Here is a 27,426-nt window from a genome sequence, read left to right as displayed (position 1 = left end):
TTTATACTATTATTTGAATAATGCAGTGATATAAGTTTCTTAGTGCATATATTTCCCTCATATCTTGGATGGGATTCTTTGGAAGGAACTGCCATAAGTGGGAAGAAGTCAGAAAATAAGAACTGTTAAATGCTTTTCAAAAAGACTGTGCCAACCGACAGTGGCAGCACACCTGTGCACCTGTGTCTCCGTGTACCACACACCTGCACACACACGTGCATCATCCTCTTTCAAGCACGATGTACCTCAACTAAAAGATTTTGGCTCATTTAATAGATGGAAAGAGTTACCTCACTGCCACCTCCTCTTTTTCCACCTTTTTTTTCTGGAAACCAAACACAAGCATCATTGGGAGTTCTGGCAAGGCCCAGGGGCAGAGCAGACTCCCGCCGGGCACCTGGCAGGTGTTGCCCTGGGCCTCAGCGCACTCAACTGGGGAGGCCTGGTCCAGGTTTCTGAGGAGCCTTTGCGGGGGGGTGGTGGGTGTCCCTCCCTCACCTTGGCAATGCTTGTGTGCTTCTGGGGCGCCAGCCTCTTGACTTGTTTGACAGGGGTCTCCTTCTCCAGGGACACATCTGTGTCTTCGTCGTCATCATCTTCTTCCTCTTCCTCCTCTTCTTCCTCCTCCTCTTCTTCCTCCTCCTCCCCCTCCTCTTCCTCCCAGGATTGGTCTGAAGTGTCAGCGATGGTGTGGGAGGAAGGCAGGGCCTCTGAGCCCGAGGGTCTCTGCCAGGCTCCCCTTCCCAGATCTACCTGCCCAAAGTGCAGCTGGCGGGGTGGGGAGGGCAGTGAGGGCTGAGGCCACGGCAGGAGGGCAGGGGAAGTGGTAAGCTGCAGCTCTGGCCGGGCCGGAGGGGGATGCACACTGGGAAGGAGAGTGTGAGGGGAAGGAAGGAGAGGGTGGGGACACAGCAGCGGAGGAACTCAGGCCTCATCCTGAGGCAGGTGGAACCCGCCCGGGGTTTGGAGCAGGAGAGAACCCTGATGGAAGAGGCACCACTGGACAGAGAAGAAGGCAGTTAAAGGTCTGTCGAAAGAGTCAAAAGCACAGCTAATTGCCAGGGTCCATGTTACTGCTACAGCTACACACTTCACAGCAGGTAATGTTTTGAGTGTGCTCTGGTACCAGGTGTTATGTTAAGTGCTTTTTCTGAATATGCCATTTATTCCTCACAACTAGGAGGAATACACTTGAAGATGGAACCAAGTATAACCCCACCCCCGTGTTATGGCTGGAGGGCTGCAGCCCACAGAGGACGTGGCAGAGAGGTAAAGGAGAACTGGGGCTAGGAGGCGTGCCCATGGCCTCCTGGTCCAGGCTGCTGGTGATTCTGTTGCCTTTGGGGATCTTCTCCAATAATTCAAGAATCCCTCAAGTGTTTGAGTACCTATTATGTCCTTGGCCCTGTGCTGAGCACTGTACCGGCAGACCTTTCTCGGGTCCAAGCTTGGACTTACCATAACATTCCTGGCCACAGAGGAACACGGGTCCAGAGCCAGCCCGGAGCTGGAATGTGACAGGAGGAGAAAGCTCCAATCCCGCCAGGACAACCTGCAGGGGTAGGGGGTAGAGGGTAGGGGCAGGAGTAGAGAGGACAGACCACTCGGGCCTGGTACCTGGCTGGGGGTGGGGGATGGGGGCTGGCCTCAGGCAGAAATACTCAGTTTATTCCCTCCCCTCAACCACACATGCTTCAGGGCTTCCCTGGACCTCTCTGCACTCTCAGCCCCCTGGACCTTCCTGCTGAGGTGGACTCTGTTGGAGAAGAACATGGATCTGATAATCTCATTCCTGCCAAGATCACAGACGGTCTTCCAAGCTGAGGTGCAGCCGTTAAATAGTCTGATAGCTATGGACTGAACTGTGTCCCCTCAAATTCTTACATTGAAGCCCCTAACCTCCAATGTGCTGGTATCTGGGGATGGAGCCTTTGGGACCGTAACTAGGGTTAGTTGAGGTCATGAGGGTGGGGACCTTGTGATGGGATTAGTGCCCTTAGAAGCCGAGACCAGACAGTTTGCTTTCTCTCTAGGCCATGTGAGGACACAAACAGAAGGTAGCCATCTGCAAGCCAGGAAGAGGGCCCTTACCAAAACCCGACCGTGCTGGCACCCTGCTCTCAGACTTCTAGCCTCCAGAGCTGTGAGGAAGAAATGTCTGTTGTTTAAACCACTCACTCCATGGTATTTTGTTATGTCAGCCCAAGCTGACTAAGGCATTGATCAAATGAGGAAAGCAGATGCAAAGTTGTATTACAGTCTTCCTATCATCTTATAAGTAATGTGTGAATATTCATAGGAAAAAAGGTTAGAAATATATTACAGTGCTAACCATAATTTTCAGTGGACAGTACCTCATTTATTTTCTTTACACTTTTCCAAACTTTGCAAATTTTCTAGAGTAACAATGATGATACTTAAATTTCTTGAGTTCTTACCATGTGCCAGGCCCCATGCTACACATTTTACCTGCTTTATCTCATTTAACTCTTCACAAGAAGCCCACAAAGGAGGTGTTGTTATTTTACAGAGGAGGAAACTGAGGCTTAGAGAGATTAACTTAGAGTTTCTGGTTCAGAGAGGAAGCAGATAAGTGAAAACTGATCACAAACATCTAGAAATGCTGGATAAAATGTAATTCAATGTTTTTACTGCTTGGTTGAATGGTAAGACAGAAAGAAGTGTCCCTGTGCATCAGAAAGAGGTGCAGCCTGTGCAGAGGCTGATGCCACAGCTGAAGGGAGGATGTCCTTGAAAACAGCAAGGACTTTGGGTTGTGACACTCACGTGGACAGGAGACAAACCCTTGGGGAGGGGACCTTCAAAGGGCTACATCTCAGTAAAAAGCCCCATGGTGAGGGTTGAGGAGAAGGGACTGAAGGACCCTAAGTCATCTAACTAGAAAGGACCCACCATCAAAGGCGGGAAACAAGAACCTGTGGGTGGGATAACAGCGTCTCCTGTGAGAAGGTAACAGCTGTGGTTGTACCTCTCACTTAGAACAAATCTGAATGTACTCGGTGGGCACTGCCAAGCCAAGAGATCTGTATAAAATCCCAGGCTTGCGATCTTCCCGTGGCAAATGGCAGATGCAAATACAAAACCAGTCTCTAGGGACACTCTGAATTCTTTTCACACAGAATTCTTTCACAAAACAGAACCGAACCAAACTGGAAGAGGTTTGAAACAACCCTGCTAGAGTCTGGCAGCAGAACAAAACAAAATGTACAACCAGGAGCCTGAGATAAGAGAATAACAACCTAAACCACATGAAATGTGTGATGAAGATCAAATAAATATAAGAGTAGGAAACAAAATAACAAGAACAAGATATTACAAAAAATAAAAAGAGGGCTTCCCTGGTGGCTCAGTGGTTGAGAGTCCGCCTGCCGATGCAGGGGACACGGGTTCGTGCCCCGGTCCGGGAAGATCCCACATGCCGCGAAGCGGCTGGGCCCGTGAGCCATGGCCGCTGAGCCTGCGTGTCTGGAGCCTGTGCTCCACAACGGGAGAGGCCACAACAATGAGAGGCCCGTGTACTGCAAAAATAAATAAATAAAATAAAAATAAAAAGAACCAAAAGCAGCTTCTAGACATCAAAAACATTAGCATTGAAGTAAAGTGAACAAATGGTTAAAAAGCAGAGTGAAGCAGCTGAAGGAAGAATCAGTAAATTGGAGAAGTGCTGGGAAGAAATTACCCAGTATGAAGCACAGAGAGAAATGAACAAAATATGAGAGAGAAGCTGGACATGGAGGACAGGTGAGAAGGTCCAACATGCATCCAATCAGAGGTAGGGACTGGAGAGAATGGAGTCAGTGTTCCAAGTGATAACGACCAAGAGTTCTCCAGAAATGATCCAAGACAGATCCTCATATGCAGGAAACCTCATCCCTGAAAAGATAAATAAAATAAATCCACACCTGAACATACTATGGTGAAATGACAGATGAGAACAAAGAGATGAGCTTAAAATCAACCAAAGAGGCCAGATTTCCAAAAAAGGAACAATAACCAGGCAGACTGAGGATTTCAACAGCAACATCAGGAATCAGAAAGAGGTCAGGAATCAGACCTCTTACCTAGAAGTATATACACAGCCAAACTATCATGAAGGAATGAGGGTAAAAGAAAGGTATTTCTGAGCAAAGCCCAAGTAAGTTTACTACTCCCAGGTCTACAAAAGGATGTTCAAAAAGATGGCAATTAAATTGAGAAGTAGGTGCAAGCAGCAGTGATGAGAAAAAAAATTGGTATACATACATACATACATACATACATACCTAAGGAAACATTGCCGTAAAATAAAACAACACTAGTCATGACTAGTGTTGAGCTGGTTTAAAACACGTTGGAGCTAAAATGCTACATGATGACAATATGTATGCTAAAATGAAAGTAATTAGAATCCCCTGGTTTGGGAGGAAGAAAACATTAATTTTCGACTTTGATCATGCATGACTGTTAAAAAATTAAGGAGAACAAATAAAGATTAGAATGAGATTCTATAGCTTCTAAACCAGTAGAAGAGAAAAGGGGAAAAGAAACTTTAATCAATCTAATAAAAGACAGGAAAACTAGAAAAAAGAAACAAAAAAATTTAAAAGGCAAGGAAAATAGAAGCACAAACTACATGCTACAAGTAAATCCAAGTATATTAGCAAGTCACAATCAATATAAAGACTATACTGGCTGGATAGATTAAAACAAGGTCTAGCTACATACTGCTTATAAGAAACCTTATAAGGACGGAGAAATGCTGGAGTAGAGAGATGGAAATATACATACCAGGTGCAGCAGAGGCTTCCAGTTGCTTATCCAATAGCCATTCTTTCCTTCCATAATAACAGCACCCTGATATTACTGAAATACTATACCCAGCCAAAAACTGCATTCTTCAGTTTCCTTTGCAGTTGTTACTATGTTACTAATTTCTGGATCAATGAGCTATAAGCAGAATTTGGAAGGTGGTACTTGTGGGAAGACTCCTTAAAAGGTGGACAGAGAACTGAGAGAAGTCCCTGTGGTCTTCCCTTGCTGCTTCTTTCCTATTACATTAATTGTAGAAGTGAGGGCTGGAGCTGCAGCAGCCTTCCTAGACTGTAAGGTGATTTTGAGGATGGTAGGTCTGCACTAAAGACAGGAGAAAGATACGAGGAGACTTGGTCTTTGGTGACCATGGAGTCATCTCATCAGCTCTGGACTGCCCATCTCTGGACTTCTATGCAATACAGAAATAAATCTTAAGCCCCTATAGTTGGGTCTCTGTTACGGCAGCCACACATGACTAAAATGAAAATGAAGCTAGTTGTACTTTCTGGTGAGTGATGTTGATAATGGGGGAGGCTATGTATGTGTAAGGATAGGTGGTATATAGGAAATCTCTGTAACTTCCTCTCGATTTTATTGTAAACCTAAAACTGCTCTTAAAAAATAAAGTCCCTAAAAAAATAAAATAAAATAAAGTCCCTAAAAAATGAAGCTAGTAGTGTTTGTTACGATTAGGTTTGGTAATAAGTGACAGAAAACTCCATAACAGTGGCTTACACAGGTAGAAACTCACTTCTTTGTCACATAAACTAAGTCCATACATAAGCTATGAGTACCCCACTCCTCAATCACCAGGGATCCAGGCTCTTTGTACCGTGTTGCTCTACCATTCTCAATACACGGCTCCCACCTCGCCCAGGATGGCTGCTCTTGTTCTAGTCATCACATCTACACTCCAGGAAGGGACAAAAAAGTGGTCACATGATCTCTCTTTAAGGACATTTTTCAGATGTTGTAGATCCCACTTCTGCTTACATCGCATTGGCCAGAACTTCATGGTTATGCCAAACTTAGAGGGAATATAGTTTTTATTCTCAGTAGCCTTGTGACCAGCTAAAAGTCATGAATCCATTACTAAAGAATAAAGGAATAATGGAGATTGAGGGACATCTGGGAAACAAATTAATATCAGACGATATAAGCTTTAATTCAACAAGTATTTTAGGGATAAAGAAGGTCACCACATAATGAAAAAATTTAGACAAGGAAGATATTTACAATTATACAAGGAAAGTAAAAATTCTACAAGAAAGCTAAACCTGTAAATTATATGCATCAACAACACAGTCTGAACATACATAAACTATAGCCACAGTAATCAAGACAGTGTGATATTAGAGGGATAGACACATAGACTGACAGAAGACCTAGAAATAGACACACACAAATACCTGCAACTGATTTTTGACAAAGGTGCAAACTCAATTAAATGGAGGAAGCCTTTTCAACAAATGGAGCTGGAGCAATTGGATGTCCATAGGCAAAGAAATGAACCTTCACCTAAACCTCATAGCTTATACAACAGTGAACTCAAAATGGATCATGGACTTAAGTGTAAAACATAAAACTCTATGACTTTTGGACAAAAAACATAGAAAACCTTCATGATCTCAGACTAGGCAATGTGTTCTTAGACTTAACATCAAAAGTCATAAAAGGAAGAATACAATAGACCTCATCAAAATTAAAAACGTTTGTTCCATAAAAGCTCATGTGAAGAGGATGAAAAGACAAGTTATAAACTGGGGAGAAAATATTTGCAAGCCATATATTTGACAAAGGACTAGTGTCTAGAATATATAAAAAAATTAACAAAATTCAACAGTAACAAAACAATTAGAAAATGAGCAAAAGACATGGACACTTAACTGAACATACATATGGCAAAAACCGCATGAAAAGATGTTCAACATCATTAGCCATCAGGAAAATGCAAACTAAAAGCACAATGAGACATCACTACACACATTAGAAAGGCTAAAATAAAAGAGATAGTGACAACATGAAATGTCGATGAGGATGCAAAGAAACTTGATCACTTATGCATTGCTGATAGAAATGCAAAATGGTACAGCCACTTTAGAAAACAGTCTGGCAGTTTAAGAAACTAAATGTGTAACCACCCTCATATGGCCCAGCAATTGCACTCCTGGACATTTAACCCAGGAGAAATGAAAACTTAGCTTACGCAAAAACCTATACACAAATGTTCATATCAGCTTTATTTGTAAGAGCCCCAGATGGGAATCAGACCAGTTTTTCCACAGATGAATTGTTGAACTGTGGTACAACTATACCACGGAATACCAGTCAGCAGTAAAATGAACGGATCTCCAGGGAATTATGCTGAGAAAGTCCAGTTCCCCCAAAGTTACATATGTCTGATTCTATTTCAATGACCAAATTTTAGAAATGGAGGACAGATTGGTGGTTGCCAGGGGTTAGGGGGAGGTGAGGGAGCAGGAGGGAGGTGAGTGTGGTTATAAGAGGGCAACATGAGGGATGCCTGGGGTGTTGGAACTGTTCGGTGTCTTGGCTGTGGTGGTGGATATAGGAACTTAGGTGATAAACTTGTATAAATAGATCCCTGCATTGTATCAATGTCAATATCCTGGTTTTGATATTATATTACAGTTTTGCAAAATGTTACCATTGGAGAAAACTGGGCAAAACATACAGGGATCTCTCAGTATTATTTCTTACAGCTGCATGTGAATCTACAATTATCTAAAACGATTTTCAATTAAAAAAATAAACATATATAAAGTAAACAAAATTATAAGAAGAACCCGAAGATCCACAATCATAACAGGAAATTTTAACACATTTCTTTTGCTAATTGATACATCAGGAGACAAAATATATATAGGTTTGAACACAATTAATACACCTGATTTAATGGACACACATAGAATCCTATAATACTACCATGTAGTAAGCCACAAATTGAGTCTCAACAAAAAACCAAAGAATTGATATGGTCTATATATATACATACACACACACACACACACACACACACACACACACACACACACACCCCATATTTTCTGATGCAATTACACTAAGAAAAAGGGTGATGACTCAACCCACCCATACCTTTGGGAATTAAAAAATTTGAAGTAAATATTCATCAAATAAGAAATCATAATGGAAATTAGAAAATATTTAAAGTAAGATAAAGTGAAAATACCACAAATCACAAATTAAGGGATGCAGTTAAAAACATCTTCAGAGGGAAATGTGTAGTATTCAAAATAAATAAATAGAACTTACTTGGAAAAAATAAGCTAGAACATGAATGGGCTAAATATCTAACTAAGGAAGTAAGAAAAAGGAACAAAGAAAGCAGAAAGTCAGATAACCAGAGAAATTAATAAAATAAAAAATAAGGAAACAATAGAAAACATCAACAAAATCAAAAGCTTTTTCTTTGAAAAAAAAGAAAAAGACTAATATCCAGTGATTGAAATGAAGGGAAAAAAGGAAAGATGATAAACACTACTGGGAATTTTAAAAAGAGGAATATAATAACAGATATAGTCATGATGAAAAATATTATTAGCAAATAGCATGAACAATATCTAGAAAAATATAAATAATCATAATTGACTCAGGAGATGTTTCGTTCAGGCCAAGTAAGTAACAGGGACTGAATTTACTCTCCAGCTTGACACAACTAAAAAACTATAATACAGGCATACCTCAAAGATATTGCAGGCTTAGCTCCAGACTACTGCAATAAAGCGATTATCACAATAAAGTGAGTCACATGAAATTTTTGGTTTCCTAGTGCATATAATTACACTATACTGTATTCTATTAAGTGTACAACAGCATTATGTCTAAAAAATGTACGTGCCTTAATTTAAAAATACTTTATTGCTAAAAATGCTATTCATCATCTGACAGTGCAGGGCTGCTACAAACCTTCATTTGTAAAAAACAAAAACAAATGAACAAAAAAACAAAACTCCCGCAATATCTGTGAAGTACCATAAAACCAGGTATGCCTGTGTAGGAAACAACAGCTCTCAAGACACTGGATACAAGTCAAGGAAGAACAGTGATCTCTGAGAGATGGGACAGAGATGAGATGAGCCTTATTGTTGCCCAAGCTTACTTCCTGGACAGTGCAGGGAGGGGGAACCCAGACAAAACCTAGTGGTCTCTCTGAGTTTAGGAAATAGAACTGGAACGCAGAGAAGCCAAGGCACCTAGAGTTCATAAGAGAGGAAAAAGCTGCAAAGACAGCACTCCAGAGATCTGTAGAAGGCCCCCTTGAGTATGCAGTTAAGTAGTAATTGGAACATCCATGCAAGGAAACTACCTGAGGCTGGAGAAAGAATCATCATAAAGGTGTCTGGAGCTCACAGAGTGGAAAATCTCATAATTTATGGGCATCTATTGGAGTACTAAGAAGGGTCTTGCTACAGTAGTGGGGCAAAATTAGACTAAATTCAGCTTAAATCCCTAACAAAGCTTAAAAACAAGATGCAAAAGGATCAAATGGTATTTAAGTAACTTCACTGCATCCCAGAACAAAATTCAAGAATACTTATAAAACTGTAAAAATATCCAGCATCCAAATAGTAAAATTCATGTCTAGCATCCACTCAAAAATTACCAGACAGGACTTCCCTGGTGGCACAGTGGTTAAGAATCTGCCTGCCAATGCAGGGGACGTGGGCTTGATCCCTGGTCTGGGAAGATCCCACAAGCCATGGAGCAACTAAGCCCGTGTGCCACAACTACTGAGCCTGCACTCTAGAGCCCACAACTACTGAGGCTTTGTGCCACAACTACTGAAGCCTGTGCGCCTAGAGCCCGTGCTCCACAACAAGAGAAGCCACCGCAATGAGGAGCCCGCTCACCGCAACGAAGAGTAGCCCCTGCTTGCCGCAACTAGAGAAAGCCTGCATACAGCAATGAAGACCCAACGCAGCCAAAAATAAATAAGTTTATTAAAAAATAATTACCAGACATACAAAGAACAAGGAAACTACAACTCATAATGAAGAGGGGAAAAATTCAATAAAAACTGAAACAGAAATGACATAAATGAGAATTAGCAGAAAAGAACATTAAAACTATAGTCCATATGTTCATGAAAGATCGAAAATGAGATACGGAAGACTTGAAATTTGTAGAGGTGAAAACGACAATATCTAAGATGAAAACATACTGATGAGATTAACAGCAAATTAGATACTGCAGAAGAAAAGAATAATGAAACTGAGTAAATAAAGACTATCCAAAATGAATACACAGAGGCAAAATACTTTAACAAAACGAAAAGAGCATAATGAACTGTGGGACAACTTTAAGGAGCCAAGTATACATGTAATTGGATTCCTCAATGGAGATGAGAGAGAAGGGGGAACAGAAAAAAATGATTGAAGGAATAATGGCCAAAAATTTCCAAATTTGACAAAAATGGTAAATCCACAGATCTAAGAAGTGCAGTGAACCCCAGTGCATTTTATAATCAAATTGCTCAAAACTAGTTACAAGGAGAAAATCTTAAGAGCAGCCAGAGGAAAAAAGACATCACATACAGGGGAATGAAGACAAGGATGTGAGAAGATTTCTCCAAATAATGCAAGTTAGAAGACAATGGAGAAATTTTTTTCAGTGTTGGAAGGAAAAAAAGTCAATCTAGAGTTCTTTACCCGGTGAAAATACCTTTCAAAACTGAAATGAAATAAGGACTTTCCAGGCATACAAAAGCTTAAAGAATTCATCATAAGCAGATCTGCATTACAAAAAATGTTTAAATCCTTCACACAGAAGGAATATGACACCAAATGGAAATTGAATCTACACAAAGGAGTGAAAAGTACCAGAAATGGTAAATATAAAAATGGTTTATTCTAAGTTCTAATCTCTTTAAAATATAGACCGTTTAAAGAAAAAAATAACAACAATGTAGAGTAGGATTTATAGCATATGTAGAAACAAAAGTTATTACAACAATAGCACAAAGGATGGGAAGTGGTAAATGAAGTGTGCTGTAGTTAAGATTCTTATATTGTACATGAAATGGTATAACATTATTTCACTATAGACTGTTGTAAGTTAAAAATGCATACTGTAAACTCTAGAGCAATGATTAAGAAAAAAACCAAAGAGATGAGGTACACCTAAGAAGCGAATATTGAGGATGAAAATGTAACCAAAAAAACCACTTAGTTAATCCAAAAAGCCAGAAAAGAGGAAGAAAGGAGCACAGATGGGACAAATGGGAAAACTAATAGCAAGATGATAAATTTAAACTCAACCTTGTTGATAATTTGGTTAAATACTAACTGTCTAAGTGCTCTAATTAAAAGGCAGAGATAGCAAGTGGATAAAAAAGTAAAACTCAATTAGGTGTTATCTAAAAGAAACCCGATTTATACATAAAGATACAGAGGTTAAAGTAAAATAACAAAATAAAAGAATAGGAAAAATATACAACACAAACACTAATCAAAAGAGAGCTAGATTGGGGCTTCCTTGGTGGCGCAGTAGTTGAGAATCCACCTGCCAATGAAGGGGACACGGGTTCGATTCCTGGTCCGGGAAGATCCCACATGCCACGGAGCAACTAAGCCTGTGCGCCACAACTACTTAGCCTGTGCTCTAGAGCCCGTGAGCCACAACTACTGAAGCCCGCGTGCCTAGAGCCTGTGCTCCACAACGAGAGAAGCCACTGCAATGAGAAGCCCGTGCACTGCAATGAAGAGTAGCCCCCGCTTGCTGCAACTAGAGAAAGCCTGAGCGCAGCACCGAAGACCCAACACAGCCAAAATAAATAAATAAAATAAACAAATTAAAAAAAAAAGAGAGATTGACTATATTAGTCAGACCAAGTAGACTTCAGAATATTTATCAGGGATAAAGAGGAGCATTTCATAATGATAAAGGGATCAATTAACCAAAAGGATATAAGAATCCTAGACATGCAGGATTTATTAGGGTGAACCTAATAAAAGAGTTTTAAAATACATGGGGCAAAAACTGATAATTAAAAAGAGAAATAGACAAAGACATAATTATTGTTGGGGTCTTCAGCGTTCCTCTTTCAGTAACTAATAGATCAAGTGGACAGAAAATGAGTCAGGATATGGAAGACTCGAACAAAACCATCAACCAACTTGATACAATTGACATTTATAGAGCAATACACCCAACCATGGGAGAACACACATTCTTCAAGTGTGAATGAAAGAGTCACCAAGATAGAACATATTATGGGCCATAAGGCAAGTCACAACACTGTTTAGACTGAAATCATATAAAGCATATTTTCAGACCATAATGAAATTAAAATAGAAATCAATTAAAGAAAGAATTAGAAAATCTCTATTTGGAAATTAAAAAGCAAACATACTTCTAAGTACCGCAGGGACTGAAGAATAAAACCAGAAAATAATTTGAACTGAATGAAAATGAATATAGTACTTATCAAAATTTGTGGGATGAAGCTAGAAAGATGCTTAGAAGGAAATCATAGCATGAAATGCTTATATCTGAAAAAGGTCTAAAAAATCAATAATATTATGCCTTAAGAAACCAGAAAAAGATCAGACTGAAACCAAAATAAACAGAAGAGAGGAATAAAGAACAGCTCAATTAAATACAAAAGTGGAAAAACAATAGAGAAAGACTGATGAAACCAAAACTTGGTTCCTGAGAAAGACTGATACAACCGTTAAACCTCTAGCCAGACTGGACCTGGTAAAAAGGAGAGAAGACACAAATTACCAACATCAGGAACAAAAGAGCAAACTTTAATACAGATAATACAGAAAAGGATTAGGGAATAATATGAACAACTTTATGCCAGAAAAAAGTTGACAATTTAGATGAAACAGAAAAATTCCTTAAAAAACACAAACATAAAGCTCTCTAAACAAAATAAACCAAATAGTCTTATATCCATTAAATAAAATTAACTTGTAGTTAACCAGATTGCTTCACAGGTGAATTCTACCAAAACATTTAAGAAAAAGAAAAAACAAAACAAATTTACATGAATTCTTCCAGAAAATAGAAGAGAACATCTTCTTTTTCATTTTATGAGGCCCAGAATTACCTTATGCTAAAATCAGACAAAAACATGACAAGAAAACCATAGACCAATGTTGCTTATAACATAGACAAAAATATCCTTAATAAAATAGTAGCAAATGGAATCCAGCAATATATAAAAAGGTAATACATTATGATTGAATGGGGCTTATACCAAGAATGCACAGTGGGTTTAAAATTTGAAAAAAATCAATGAATGTAATTTGCCACATAACAAAATAAAGGAGAAAAAAATCACCTCACTACATGCAGAAAAGAATTCTTTGACAAAATTCAACACCCACTCATGATAAAATATCTCAGCAAACTAGGAATAGAAGGGAACATCCTCAAACTTAATATAGGACATCTACCAAAATCCTTCGTCTGTCTTAATGGTAAAAGACTAAATACTTTCTCTCCGGTAAAAGGCAAGGATAGTCCTGCTCTTACAACTTTTACTCAACATTGTACTTGATGTCCTAATCAGTGAAGTAAGACAAGAAAAAGAAACGCAAGGCATACAGATAGAAAATTAAGATGTTAAACTGACTTTATTCACAGAAGACATGAATAAATACATAGCAAATTCTGTGGAATCAATGGAAAGCTGCTAGGACTAATATGCAAATTTAGCAAGGTTAGATAATACAAAAACCAATTATATAACTATATACTAGTACTGAATAATGATAAAATAAAAATTTTAAATAGCATTTCTGTACCTTATCCCATATAAAAAAATTAACTGAAAATGGCTCATAGACTTATATATAAGAACTAAAACTTTAAAACTCGTAGGAGAAAACACAGGAGTAAATCTTCATGACCTTGTGTTAGGCAATTGTTTCTAAGATTCAACACCAGAAGTAGAAGCAACAAAAGAAAACACATATAAACTGGACTATATGAAAACAAAAAACTTTGTGCTGCAAATGATATCATCAAGAAAGTAAAAAGACAACCCAGGGAAAGGGGTGTAACTACTTGCAAATAAGCTGATAAGAGGCTTGTATGTAAAATAAAGAACTCGGGTTTCCCTGGTGGTGCAGTGGTTGAGAGTCCGCCGGCTGATGCAGGGGACACGGGTTCGTGCCCCGGTCCGGGAAGATCCCACATGCCGCGGAGCGGCTGGGCCTGTGAGCCATGGCCGCTGAGCCTGCGCGTCCGGAGCCTGTGCTCCGCAACGGGAGGGACCACAGCAGTGAGAAGCCCGTGTACCGCAAAAAAAAAAAAAAAAAAAAAAAAAAGAACTCATACAAGTCAATAGTAAAAAGACAAATATTAAAATACATTAAACTCAAACACAGTTTTACAAAATTAATAAAGATTTGAACAGAAAATTCTCCAGGAATTCCCTGGCAGTCCTGTGGTTAGAACTCCATGCTTTCATTGCCAAGGGTGCGGGTTCAATCCCTGGTCAGAGAACTAAGATCCCACAAGCCACACAGCCAAAAAAGAAAAAACAAAAAGAAAGAAAGAAAATTCTCCAAAAAAGATATACAAATAGCCAATAAGCACATAAAGAGATGCTCAACATCATTAGTCATTAGAGAAATGCAAATCAAAACCACAGTGAGCTACCACTTCATACCCACTAAGATGACTAATCAAAACCAAAGACAAAAACAAGTGTTGGTGAGGATGTGGAGAGATTGGAATACCCGAACATTGCTGGTGAGATTGTAAAATGGTGTGACCACTTTGGAAAACAATATGGCAGTTCCTCAAAATGTTATATATATATGAAGCTACCATATGACCCAGCAATTGCACCTCCAGGTATATGCTCAAGAGAAATAAAAACTTATGTTCAGGACTTCCCTGGTGGTGCAGTGGTTAAGAATCCGCCTGCCAATGCAGGGGACATGGGTTCAAGCCCTGGTCTGGGAAGATCCCACATGCTGTGGAGCGACTAAGCCCATGAGCCACAGCTACTGAGCCTGCACTCTAGAGCCCGTGAGCCACAACTACTGAAGCCCACATGCCTAGAGCCCATGCTCCACAACAAGAGAAGCCACTGCAATGAGAAGCCCGCGCACCGCAACGAAGAGTAGCCCCCGCTTGCCGCAACTAGAGAAAGTCTGCATGCAGCAACGAAGACCCAACACAGCCAGAAATAAATAAATAAATAAAATGTTAAAAAAAAAACGTATGTTCATACAAAAATTTGTACATTAATGTTAATAACAGCATTCCTAATAGCCAAGTGGTAGAAACAACCCAAATGTCCACCAACTGAACAGATAAACAAAATGTTGTATATCAATACAATGGAATATTATTTGGCAATAAAAAGGAGTCAAGTACTGATACATGCAACAACATGGATAAACCTTAAAAACATTACACTAAGTGAAAGAAAGCGGTCACAAAAGACCATACAGTTTATGATTCCATTTACATGATTTGCCAGAATAGGCAAACCTATAGACATAAAGTAAATTAGTGGTTGCCTAAGGCTGGGGGTAAGTGAATGTGGGAAATGGGAAGTGACCACTGGTAGGTATGGAGTTCCTTTTTGGGTTGATGAAAGTGTTCTAAACCTAGATTGTGATTGTTGCACAACTCTGAATTTACTAAAAATCACTGAATTATATACTCTAATGAGTGAAGCTTATGGTATGTGAATTTTCTTCCAAGAAATATGCTAATCTCATTTTTAATAGCACCCCAAATCATGAAATATGTGGGGGTAAACTTTACAAAGTACGTAGGGGACCAGGACCCTGAAAATTACAAAACATTCCTGGGAAAATCTAAAGATGTAAACAAATGGAGAAATATATCATGTTCAATTATCGATGACTCAAAATTGTCAAGATGGCAATTCCCCCCAAAGTAATCTATAGATTCAATTCAATCTCAATCAAAATCCCATCAGACTTATTTTTAAAGAAAGCTGATTCTGAAACTTATACGGAAATGCTAAGGACCTAGACTTGTCAACCCAGTTTTGGAAAAGAATAACAAAATTGGAGGACTCACACGATCTAATTTTAAGACTTACTATAAAAGCACAATAATCAAATTAGTTTGGTATGGAATGAGGGTAAACATAAATCAATGAAACAGAATAGTGTATAGACATATATGCATACACATCTGGTCAACCAATTTTTGGCAAATGCCAAGGTAACTGTGTCAGTGAAAGAGCAGTCTTTTCAATACTGGAGCATTAGATATCAATTTGGAAAAAATGTCCTTCTATCCTCACTTCATACCATACAAGAAACTTATCTTGAAACGGATCATAGACTTAAATATAAGAGCTAAAACAATAGCATTTCTAGAAGAAAACATAAAAGGAAACCTTTGTGACCTTAGTTTAAGCAATGATTTCTTCGGACACCAAAAGGATGAACCATAAGAGAAAAAAAATGTTAAGTTGAACTTTATCAAAATTAAAAACTTGTGCTCTTCAAAAAACATTATTACAAAAATGAAAAGGCAAGCCACACATTAGGAGAAAATATTTGTAATAAAGGACTTATATCCAAAATATATTAAAAAACTGCTACAAGTCAATAAGAATAACTCAATTATTTAAAAATGGGCAAAACATCTAAACAGGTATTTTGCAGAAGAAGATACACAAAAGACCAAAACCCAAATAAGAAGACGGTTAATACCACCAACCCTCAAGGAAAAATAAAAACCACAATGAGGTGCCACTGGATATGTACTAGATTGGCTAAAATTAAGAAGACTGACAATGCCAAGTGTTGGTGAGGATGTGGACCAACTGGAATTCTCGTAGACTGCTGGTAGAAATGCAGAATGGTACAGCAATTTGGAAAATAGTTTAGCAGTTTTGTATAAAGTTTAACATATGCTTCCTATGTGATCCAGCAATATCACTCCTAGGTATTTACCTAAGAGAAATGAAAACACGTCTATACAAATACACTCAAACATTCCTAGCAGCTTGATTGACAATAGTCCAAAAACCGGAAACTACCCCAAATGTCCATATGTCCATTAACAGGTGAACGAACAAATTTTATATAAATTGTAGAGTGGCATATTACTCAGATATAAAAAAGGAGCATATTACTGTTTTATCAACAACGGGGATAAATCTCAAAAGCATTGTGCTAAGTGAAAAAAGCCAGCACAAGAGACTACATATTGTATGGTTCCATTTAAATGAAATTATAGAAAAGGCAAAACTATAGTGACAGAAAGTAGATCAATGGTTGCCAGAGGCAGTGGTAGGTGGAAGGAACAGACTGCATGAGGCGTGAGGAACTGGGGGCAGGGCGGTGGAAATTCTCTACCTTGATGTTGGTGGCTATTGCACAATTTGTCAAATGCATCGAGCTGCACACTTAACACTAGTGAATCTTACTGTATATAAATTATATCTCAATACAGCTAATAAAAGAACTGACTCAAAGAAATAGAAACATCTGAGAAGATCTAAACCTATTAAATAAATCACAATAGTTTAAAAATCAAACCAGTCCCACACAGTTCATTCACTTATTTACTCACTCATTCATTATCTATTGAGTTCCTACAACATACCAGACACTAGTATAGGGGCTATATGGATAATGCAGCAAAGCAGGCAAAATCCTTGCTCTCTTGGAGTCTATATCCTGGTTGGGGGGAACAGACAATGCACAAGTGAAACGTCACGTCAGTAATGGGTCCTATGGGGGAAAAAGTGATCATGGGTGGGGTAGAAATGGGGGTGCTGTTTGGGGCCAGGGAAGACCCTTCAATGAGATGACATTTGAACAAAGACCAGATTGAAGTTGGGGGCAAGTGTGTCCCTGGCATGGGGGGACATGAAATTGACTAAAGGGGACCAACGATGAAGGCAGCTTTATCTCTTAGGAGGCCCTGCAATAAGCCTGAGCAAGAGGTGATGGTCACCTGGACCAGAGTGTAGCAGGGAGGTGGTGAGATGTGGTTAGATGAAGGTAGAGCCAACAGGATTTGCTTGTGGGTCAGATATGGGGTGTTAGAGAAAGAGGGTTTTATCCTGGCTAATTGGAGGAATAGCTATTTACTGGGAGAGGATCAGGTCTGGGGATGGGGGAAGAGATTATAGATAGAAATCAAGGATTTGGATTTAGACATGCTAAGTTTGGAATATCTATTAGATATCTGTTAAGTGTTTTGAGTTGGACAGAGGATCTGGAGCACAACAGAGAGGCTGGGTTTACAGAATAAATGTCAGAGTCTTCATTTGCATAGGTGGTCTTTAAAACTATGGGAATGGATGAGATTTAGGGAGATCTCATAGATAGAGAAAAAAAATAGGTTTGAGGGCAGTTTTACAGATCAGCCTCCCAGGTCTTTAAGGGCAGATAATCCTGGTCTCATATTCACTGTTCTGCTGCATGGAAGGAGGGAACACGCCACGCCTCGGTTCATGAGGCTAATATGCCTTGACATCCAAATAAGATGTGGAATTTATAGGCCAACCTCACTTATGAGTATATAAGTTTTAAAGAAAAGTCTTATTAACAAAGCAAATCTAGAAGTTTATAATACGATCAGTAATGTTTATCTCAGGAATGCAAAGTTGATTGAATATTATTCTATTAGTATAACTTACCACATTAACAGATTAAAGAAGAGAGAGCCCCTGATAATATGAATAGGAAAGCATTTGATAACCAATTTGATAATCATGATTAAAAAGAAGAAAATTCAATTTTTCAAAGTAGAGTAGGATTAGACGGAGATTTCCTTAACCTGACAAAGGGTATCTACCAAACACTTCATACTTAATGGAGAAACATTAGAAGCATTCCTTTTAAAAAAAATCAGGTATGGGGGGGGGACTTCCCTGGTGGCGCAGTGGTTACGAATCTGCCTGCCAATGCAGGGGACATGGGTTCGAGCCCTAGTCAGGGAAGATCCCACATGCCGCAGAGCAACTAAGCCCGTGTGCTGCAACTACTGAACCTGCGCTCTAGAGCCCGCGAGCCACAACTACTGAGCCTGCGTGCCACAACTACTGAAGCCCGTGTGCCTAGAGGACATGCTTCGCAGCAAGAGAAGCCACTGCAATGAGAAGCCCTTGCACTGCAATGAAGAGTAGCCCCCACTCGCCGCAACTAGAGAGAGCCTGCAAGCAGCAACGAAGACCCAACGCAGCCAAAAATAAATAAATCAGGAATGAAACGAGGACATCTACCATTATCATTTTATCCAATATTATACTGGAGGTCCTAGCCAGTGTACCTGGATTTAAAAGAAACAACAACAACAACAACAAAAAACAACACAAAGACTGCCATTACTCACAAAGAAGATCTGCATAGAAAACTCAGAATAAGTTATTAGAGTGAGACTTTCTGGATACACAATCTGGATACACAGGCAGTATGTAAATCGTCAACACTGGTCTCCAACAGTGAACAGTTGAAAAATGTGATTTGGAGAGAGGTTATTTAACTTGCCCAAAGTCACACGGCTGGTAAAGAGCCGACTAGGAGGGAGTTCCCTGGCGGTCCAGTGGTTAGGACTCAGCCGGCCACCCCGCCCCCGGCCCACCAAAAAAAAAAAAAAATTGTGGACTAGGATGGAAAGAGGGCTCCCTGCCTCCTGGGTCCAAGCTTTTAGTCCTGGGCTATATGCCTCTCTAGCACTGGTTGTACTTGTACAGGAGCCTGTACCCCACCTTTGGGTCCGTTCCCACGCAGCGGGTGAGGCCTGAGCAGGGCCTCCTAGGGCTGGAGCCAGGGTGTCCTAGGCCCGCAGGGAAAGGCTCACCATGGGGAGGACGGAGGCCCGAAGAGAGGCCAGGGTGATGGGCTTCCTCCTTCTGTCGTCCTGGCTTGCTGGGGGCAGGATCTCCACGAGGTTCATCTCCTCTTTGGCTTTCTCCCCCAGGCAAATCTGAGAGGGGTGGAAAACGAGCAGGGCTCCTCTTCACCCAGAGGGCGGAGGAGGCAAACCCTGTTCCAGCTGCGGGCACGGGACAATCCCACCTGCTCCTCTGTGGCTGTCCAAGTCCCTCCCTGCTCCGTCCTTCCGCCCCTCCTTGGGGCTGGGGGGTACCCACCGTACTAAGCAGCAGCATACAGTTCTGCTTCCCCACCTTCTGGGGTCTGAAGGTCCAAGTCGGCTTCTCCTGGCTCAGCTCACAGCCTGCGAAGGGAGACGGAGGGCGGAAGGCGTGGCGTGGGGCGGGCAGGCTCCAGGGAGGCGCGCCTCTCTGCCTCCAGCCCTAGGCGCACCCCCTGCCCCCGGTGACGTACCCCCAGCCCCCCAGGTGCTCCGAGAACAGCCTGGAGCCTCACTCACCCCAGAGCAAGGCCAGTGTCGCCTTTTCGGAGGTGCTGCTAGTACGGCTGCGATTCATGATGCGGGGCGGGGGCCGAGCAGCTGCGAGGAAGGGCGCGTTACAACCCCCGGCCGACAAGGCAGCCCACACCCGAGCTGGGGACACCCCGGCGGAGCGCTCCGCCAAAGGACGGTGCTTAGATCGCCCAGAGCGGGAGAGGTGAGCGAGGCGCCCGGCTGCCCCGCCGGCCCTCCCAGCACCCCAGGGGTGCAGCACCGGTCAGCCGCGGGCAAGGCGGCTCGGTGCCCGGTCTCATGTCCACTCGGCCCCGGGCCCCGGCCCTCTCGCAACCCCTCCTCCACCTCACCGTCGCTACTCCGCGTGCAAGGCTCACGCCATAGGCTCCTCCTCGGATCGCTTCCCTCTTGGGCTCCCTCCCTCCGGCCTCATCCTGGCCTCACCTGAGGGCCGGCCGCCCACAGCGGGCGGTTATGAAACCTGGGAAGGGGCAACGGGAGATGTCTCATCAGCCCCATTCCGTTCTTCCACTCTTTCCTCCTCTTCGCTCCTCAGAAGCACCTGGAGAGCTCGTTAAAACACAAAGCGCTAGGCCTCACCCACCTCCATCGTTTCCCACGGGGAGGTCTGGGTGTGACCCAGAGAATTAGCATTTCTAACAGGTGCCAGGTGAGGCGGACGCCGGTGGGCCAGGACCGCACCGTGAGAACCACGGTCCTGACCAATAGAAACTGACTGAGGTCTGCTGCCGGAGCCCGCCCAGCGCCCAGCGTGGAGATGCTTTGCTACCAGGTAGGAAGCGCAGCCTTGTCGGCCCTTCGTGCTCATCGTCTTTCTTCGTGTCCTTTCCCTACCCTCTAATTGTGGGCCTCTTGCCAGGCCCAGAGGGCCTGACCCTCAGGGCTGTGGTCCTCGGAGAGGAAGAGCCCTGTTTCCAGAAGGATGACTTCTCCCAAGGCTAGGAAGGGGTGGAATACACCACGGGGCACTGCGAGTGACCTTACAAGGGCGTCATTTCACAAACAGCAGTTCACACAGCACAGTGATGCCCTTAAATGTTTGTTTGGGTGGGGGGTAGTGAAGAGGAGGAAGCTTTTCAGCTGACCACCGCCCTCAAGTAACACCTCTGTTTGGGAGACAGAAATAACCAGGAATCTCTCTCATTGCATTCATATCCATCATTCGCATCCTGGAAACTTCTCACCTGCATATAAAGTTCACTGATTTTCAACCAAGGTGTCAAGGGAAAGGATAGTCTTTTCCAAAAATGGTGCTGGAGGAACTGGATTTATCTTTCTGCAACCCTGATTGGAGCTTCTGCTGTGCAAGAATCAGTTTTTTTTTTCTTTTTAAAATACCAGCTTTATTGAGCAATAATTCATATACAAAAATGTACCAGTTTAAAGTGTATAATTTGAATTTTGACAGATGTATACACCATGTGGCCATCACCACAGCCAAGTCACAATTTCTGTTACGCCCCCAAATTTTCTCGTTTCCCTTTGCAGTGCATATCCTCCCCTTACTGTCTACTTGGCATCAGACACTTACCTGTTTTCTGACACTGTAGATTAGTAGACTGTCCTAGAAGTTCATATAAGTAGAATCATACAGGGTCTTTTGGTCTGCCCTCTTTCGCTGGGCAGAATGTTTGAGATTCATTTATCCATAGTTGTGGTATCAGTAGTTTGTTTCTGTGTATCGTTGAGTAGTGCTCCACACTTGTATATCCAGATACCTGCTAGTCAATTTTTTTTTTTTTTTTTTTTGGTACGCGGGCCTCTCACTGTTGTGGCCTCTCCCGTTGCGGAGCGCAGGCTCCGGACGTGCAGGCTCAGCGGCCATGGCTCACGGGCCCAGCCGCTCCGCGGCATGTGGGATCCTCCCAGACCGGGGCACGAACCCGTGTCCCCTGCAATGGCAAGCGGACTCTCAACGACTGCGCCACCAGGGAAGCCCTGCTAGTCAGTTTTATGTGTCAGCTTGGCTAGGCTATTGCACCTAGTTATTCAATCACACTGAGGGTGTGGCTGACACCTTCTACTTGGCAGTTGCTACTGAAGGTATTTTGTGGATGCGATTAACATCTACAATCAGTTGCCTTTATGGAAAGATTACCTTCAGTACCATGGGTGGGTCTGATCCAATCAGTTGAAAGGCCTTAAGAGCAGAACTGAAGTTTCCCTGAAGATGTTTTGCGTGTGGTCTGCAGCTTCAGCTCCTGCCAGAGAGCTTCCAGCCTGCTCTTCCTGACAACCTGTCCTACCTATCTCAGACTTGCCTAGCCACCTCTTATGATTGCATTAGCCAATTCCTTGTGCTACATCCCTGACTGATAACACCTGTTGATGGATATTTTGGGTAGTTTCCAGTTGTGGACTATTATGAATAAAAATGCTATGAACATTTGAGAGCAAGTCTTTGCATGGATATATGTTTTAGTTTTTCTAGGATAAATACCTAGGAGTGGAATTGCTGGATCATTTGGTGTGCATTAAACTTTATGTGAAACTGTAAAACTATTTAAAAAAATCCTGTACCAGTTTGCATTTCTACCAGAAGTGTATGAAAATTCCAGTTGCTTTACATCTTTGTCAGCACTTGGCATTGTCAGTCTTCTTAATTTTAGCCATTCTAGTGGATGTATATAGTGACATGTGGTTTTTATTTATCTTTTTTTGATGACAAATGATGTTGAGTATTTTTTCAAATGTTTATTGGTCATTTGTGTATCTTCTTTTGCAAAAATACCTGTTCAAATATTTTGTTCATTTTAAAATTGAGTTATTCTTATTGAATTGTGGTTCTTTATATATATTTGGATGCCTGTTCTGTGTCAAGTATACGTATTCCAAAGATTTTTCACTCCCATCTATGGCTTGTCTTTTCATTTAAAAAAATGGTATCATTTGGAGAGCAGAAATTTAAAAATTTGATGAAGTCAAATATTTCTTTCTTTTATGCCTTATGCTTTTGGTATTTTAAGAAATCTTTGCTTAACCCATTAAAAATTTTCCTGTTTCCTTCTAGAAGCCTTGTAGTTTGAGCTTTCACTTTTAAAACTGTGATCCATTTGAAGTTAATTTTTGTGCATAGTGTTTGGTAAGGGTCAAGGTTCCTTTTTTTCCTCCTAAGTGGTTATCTAATTCCTCTAGCACCATTTTTGGAAAAGACTCTTTCTCTATTGAACTACCTTGGCATTTTTGTCAAAAATCAATTAACCATATATGTTGGTCTATTTCTGGATTTTATTGTTACATTGGTCTGTCTACCCTAGTGCTGATACCACACTGTCTTGACTACTGTAGCATTATAGTAAATCTTGAAATCAGGTAGTTGAGTCCTTCAACTCTGTTCTTCTATTTCAAAACTGTTTTGGCTCTTCCAGAGTCTTTGCATTTTCTTATAAATTTTAGAATCAGCTTGCCAGTTTCTTAAAAAAAAAAAAAGCCTTCTGGGATTTTATTGGGATCCTGTTGCATGCATAGTTCAATTTTGGGAGAATTGTCATCCCGATTTTGAGACATCCAATGCATGAACACGTTGTAATCGCTTCATTTATTTAGATCTTTAATTTTCTCAGCGATGTTTTACAGATTTTAGTGTTCAGATCCAGCACACCTCTTATTGAATTTATTCCTATGTATTTCATGTTTTCAGATGCTATACCAAATAGTATATACTTCAAAATTTCATGTCCTAATAATTTGTTTTTAGTATATAGAAATACAGTTGGCTTTCATATACTGACCTTGTATTCTGATTTTGCTAAATTCATTTATTAGTTCCAGTAGCTTTTTTGTACCCCAAATCACAACATCTGTGAATAAAGACAGTTTTACTTCTTCCTTTTTGATCTGTGTGTCTTTTATTTGTATATTTATTTATTTTTGTGCCTATTTGCTCTAGTTAGGACCTCAGGTACAATGTTGAATAGAAGTGGTAACAGTGGGCATCCTTTCCTTGTTTTCCATCTTAGGGGAAACATTCAGTCTTTCGCCTTTAAGTATGTTGTTGGTGGTAGGTTTTTCATGGATGTCTTCTTAAGAATGTTTCTTTCTAATCCTAGTTTGCTGAGAATTTTTTTTTATTATGAATGAGTATTGAATTTTGCCATATGCTTTTTATCTATCGAGAGGACCAACTTTTTTGCCTTTGTTTATATGAATTAGTTACTGATTTTTTGAATGTTTTAAACCAACCTGGCATTTCTAGGACCAATCCCACTTGGTCACGATGTATTATGCTTTTTTATATATTCCTGGATTTGATTTGTTTATATTTTGTTAAGTATTTTTGCATTCATGTTCATGAGGATATCAGCCTGAAGTTTTCTTTTTTCTTCTATAATGTCTTTGGTTTTGGTATGAGGGAGTGCTTGTTTCATAAAATGATTGGGAGTGTTCCCTCTTCTATATTCTGATTTTTTGTTGAATTCCAGGTGCTCTGCTTGCAAAAGCAGAAGCATACTACAATTGAATCATACTACAATCCACTTTCCTGTACTCTCCCAAAGTCCTGTTGATTCCACCCCTTGACCCCAGTATTTCCCAGCTCTCTCTCTACAGCCCTCGTCTTGGTTCAAATCTTTATTACTCACTAGTTGGTGAGTTACAGATTGGTCACTAGGCTGCTTTCAAACTTAATGGCTTTTAGGATCAAATCCCAACCTCTTGTGCCCCACCCTTCATCCAGACACGTAGAGGACTGCACTCTCCCTCCAGTCATACTGTTTTTGCAGCTCCTAAAAAGGTACAAGATGTTTCATGCCTCAGGGTTTTTGCGCTGCTTGAGTGTTCTTCCCTGTCCTCTTCCGATTAGCTCGTTCCTGCGTTAACGCTCCTCTTGGTGACTCCTCAGTTATCCCAGAGCAAACAGAGCGCGCAATGATCAACCTTTTCAGCTTGTTTGCCCACTCCACTGAGTTCTTCCCATCCAGGGATCAAGTCCTTGAACAGCGCCTCTGTGACTATCACCGTGGATACCCCCACCGGGCACACGGCCCAACTCTGGCCTTGCCCAAGAAGAACGCCCCGGCAACCAAAGAGGACACCAGCCTTAAGGAGTCATGACTGCGCCTGCGCACAGCGGCGGAAGTGGGGTGAGCGTCGACGCGGAGAGGACGCGCCTGGGGAGAGTGCGCAGGCGCGGCGGGGACGGAAGGAACGCCCCGAAACGCCTCCGGGGCGCGGAGGCTTGTTCGGAAGTTGTGCCGGGTTGGGGGTGAGTTCATTCTCTTTCCTTCGCAGCGCGTGCGGCTGGTGTCAGAGGTTTCTGCTCTTTTCCGTTTGGTAGAGGCCTGTGGCAACGATGTGAATTTAACCCGCTCAACGCAGGCAGCCCAGGGCTCGCTCTGCAGGGGCTTCACCCAAATGAAGGTGCGGTTACTCTCCAACTCCCACTTCCCATCTTCTGCAGACTTTCCCACGCCCCAGATACACATCCTTTCACTCATTATGATCTTTTCCGTGTGGCCCCGGCTCCTGAGGAGCACGTTTTGGTTGCTGGGACGAGGAGGGAGTGGGGTTAGCAATAACTCAGATAAACCCGTGAGACTTAGGGACAGTAGGGGGAGACTTCACAGAGGAAGTGGGACTCTACTTTGGGTTTGTAAAGGTGAGCAAAGGGCAAGAAAGTTTAGACCGAGAGGAGAGGGCCCTGCAGACGGGGTTAAAGGCACGAGGTAGGATGTGGAGGAAGATATGGCAGCGGCCGCGGCCTAGTTGGGTGGAAGCGTTCTCCTGCACCCAGCTCCTCGGCTGGTAGTTTATGACTTGTTTGCTGTGTGACATGTCCCAGACTGCAAGGTGTTAAAGGGTCGGGAACTGGTTTCCTGGTAAATATAAATGATAATGGCCTGTTATATACTTAAAACTGAAAAGTGATTTCATTGCCACTAATTTTCCAGGTGAACTAATTCAGCCTTGAGGAGGCCTTACTCTCACTGCAGTGTCATCAGTCTTTAAGAGCTGAGGAGGTATGGTGTGGGTTCTGGCTTCGAAGGTACTGCTCTTACCTTTGCCCACCCTTTCACTGCTATCAGACGTGGGAAGAGTGGCCCCTCCGAGCTTTACATAAGGCCAAATCCATTGTCCAGTTAATCAGTTTTTATCCTGGGTTTGGTTGTCCTCCAGACCTTGAATCCAGATATGCATGGACTTGATTAATTTGTTATCCAGTAGCAGGGGTTAGGAGATTCCCCACTTGTCACTTTTCATTCTTTTGTAACCCAGTAATGGGATGGTTTGGGCCATACAGGTGATGCTGTTATGCTTAACATTTATTATGAGTTGTCTGTCTTCATGATTGTCAAGCAGAATTTAAAGTATAACTGTGTACGGTGCTTGTATAAGTATTGTTCACTACACTGTTTTGGAATCAGTTTGTACTGTTGGGGATCTTACACACAAGAGTGGCAATGAATTTGCCTTTTGCAAATGATGTTCTTTGCTTTTCTGTTTAGTTTCCTTTTCTGTTGCTGACCCTCAAAAAGATATTTGGCTTATAGTGGATGCTGATGAATGAACAGACGGCAGCAGTCAGGCAGTCCTGAGAACCATAAGGGTTTTCTGAGGAAGGAGGCATAATATTGCAAGCTTGATTTCATCCTCCATTCTGATCATTTGATGTCCCACTGTCTGGCAGCTGATTTGTTTAGTGACCCATTGACCTGAAATACACAAAAGTGGCTGACCAGTGAATTCCAGGGTATCTAAGAAACCCAAAGTAGATGTGATGGACCCAGGAGACATGCTACGGAGGCAAGAATCCTCTTAGACGTTATTTACCACCTAATCGGTTGTTGTATTAATTATGGCTGGTGAGTACATTTTTATCCTTTCAAGTTTACTTTAAAAATATTTAAAGAACTAGGACTTTAAAATAGTTACAGTCATTTACATTTTCCCAGGCCCTGTTAATCAGTTATGGCTTTTGCAGTTTCCCTGTAATTATCTTTGCTTTCCTTTTCTGCTTTGGCACTTGGGTAGCTGCACATGGCAACTTAACGTTTGTAGATGTAGCTGAAAATCTTGGGTGGCGGGAGGGTTGGCTGGTGGTAGATAGGATATAGAGAGGTGTTTGGGCTCTCTGGAGTTAATTCATCTTACCCCATGACCATGGATATTTTGAAAAGTGGTCTGTTTTTCAACTTGGTTGAAACTTCATAAGGTATTAGAATATTTTTCCACTTGGGGGGAAGAAAACAAGTTCTGAAGAATAAGTTTGTGTTTGCAGAATACAAAACTATTATTTCTTAGTAGGTTGTCATTTGT

The 27,426-nt window shown here is 41.5% G+C and overlaps 1 protein-coding gene and 2 long non-coding RNA genes across 4 annotated transcripts in view; 2 read left to right on the top strand and 1 right to left on the bottom strand.

The window, feature by feature from the left end:
- Window positions 1–50: 50 nt before the first annotated feature.
- Window positions 51–20,439, bottom strand: NPM2 (nucleophosmin/nucleoplasmin 2). Its single transcript, XM_060155584.1, is given in 6 exon segments — window positions 51–475; window positions 478–671; window positions 1,459–1,552; window positions 19,621–19,746; window positions 19,913–19,998; window positions 20,155–20,439. Coding segments are annotated over 6 exon segments (747 nt in total). The 5' UTR covers window positions 20,213–20,439; the 3' UTR covers window positions 51–286.
- Window positions 1,096–2,248, top strand: LOC132523840 (uncharacterized). Its single transcript, XR_009541667.1, has 3 exons — window positions 1,096–1,269; window positions 1,699–1,825; window positions 2,034–2,248. It is a non-coding gene; the product is annotated as an uncharacterized LOC132523840 (long non-coding RNA).
- Window positions 20,440–25,381: 4,942 nt separating the features above from the next.
- LOC132523837 (uncharacterized) overlaps window positions 25,382–27,426 on the top strand; it is a 60,209-nt gene continuing 58,164 nt past the window's right edge. For both annotated transcript variants that reach the window (XR_009541666.1, XR_009541665.1), the window contains exons 1-2: window positions 25,382–25,530; window positions 26,616–26,972. This is a non-coding gene — a long non-coding RNA (uncharacterized LOC132523837). The remainder of the gene's footprint in view (window positions 25,531–26,615; window positions 26,973–27,426) is intronic.

Source organism: Lagenorhynchus albirostris, chromosome 7 (assembly GCF_949774975.1).
Source record: "Lagenorhynchus albirostris chromosome 7, mLagAlb1.1, whole genome shotgun sequence".
NCBI lineage: Eukaryota > Metazoa > Chordata > Mammalia > Artiodactyla > Delphinidae > Lagenorhynchus > Lagenorhynchus albirostris.
The sequence above is the reverse complement of the archived record's forward strand: the minus strand, read 5'-3'. Positions and strand labels throughout refer to the sequence as shown.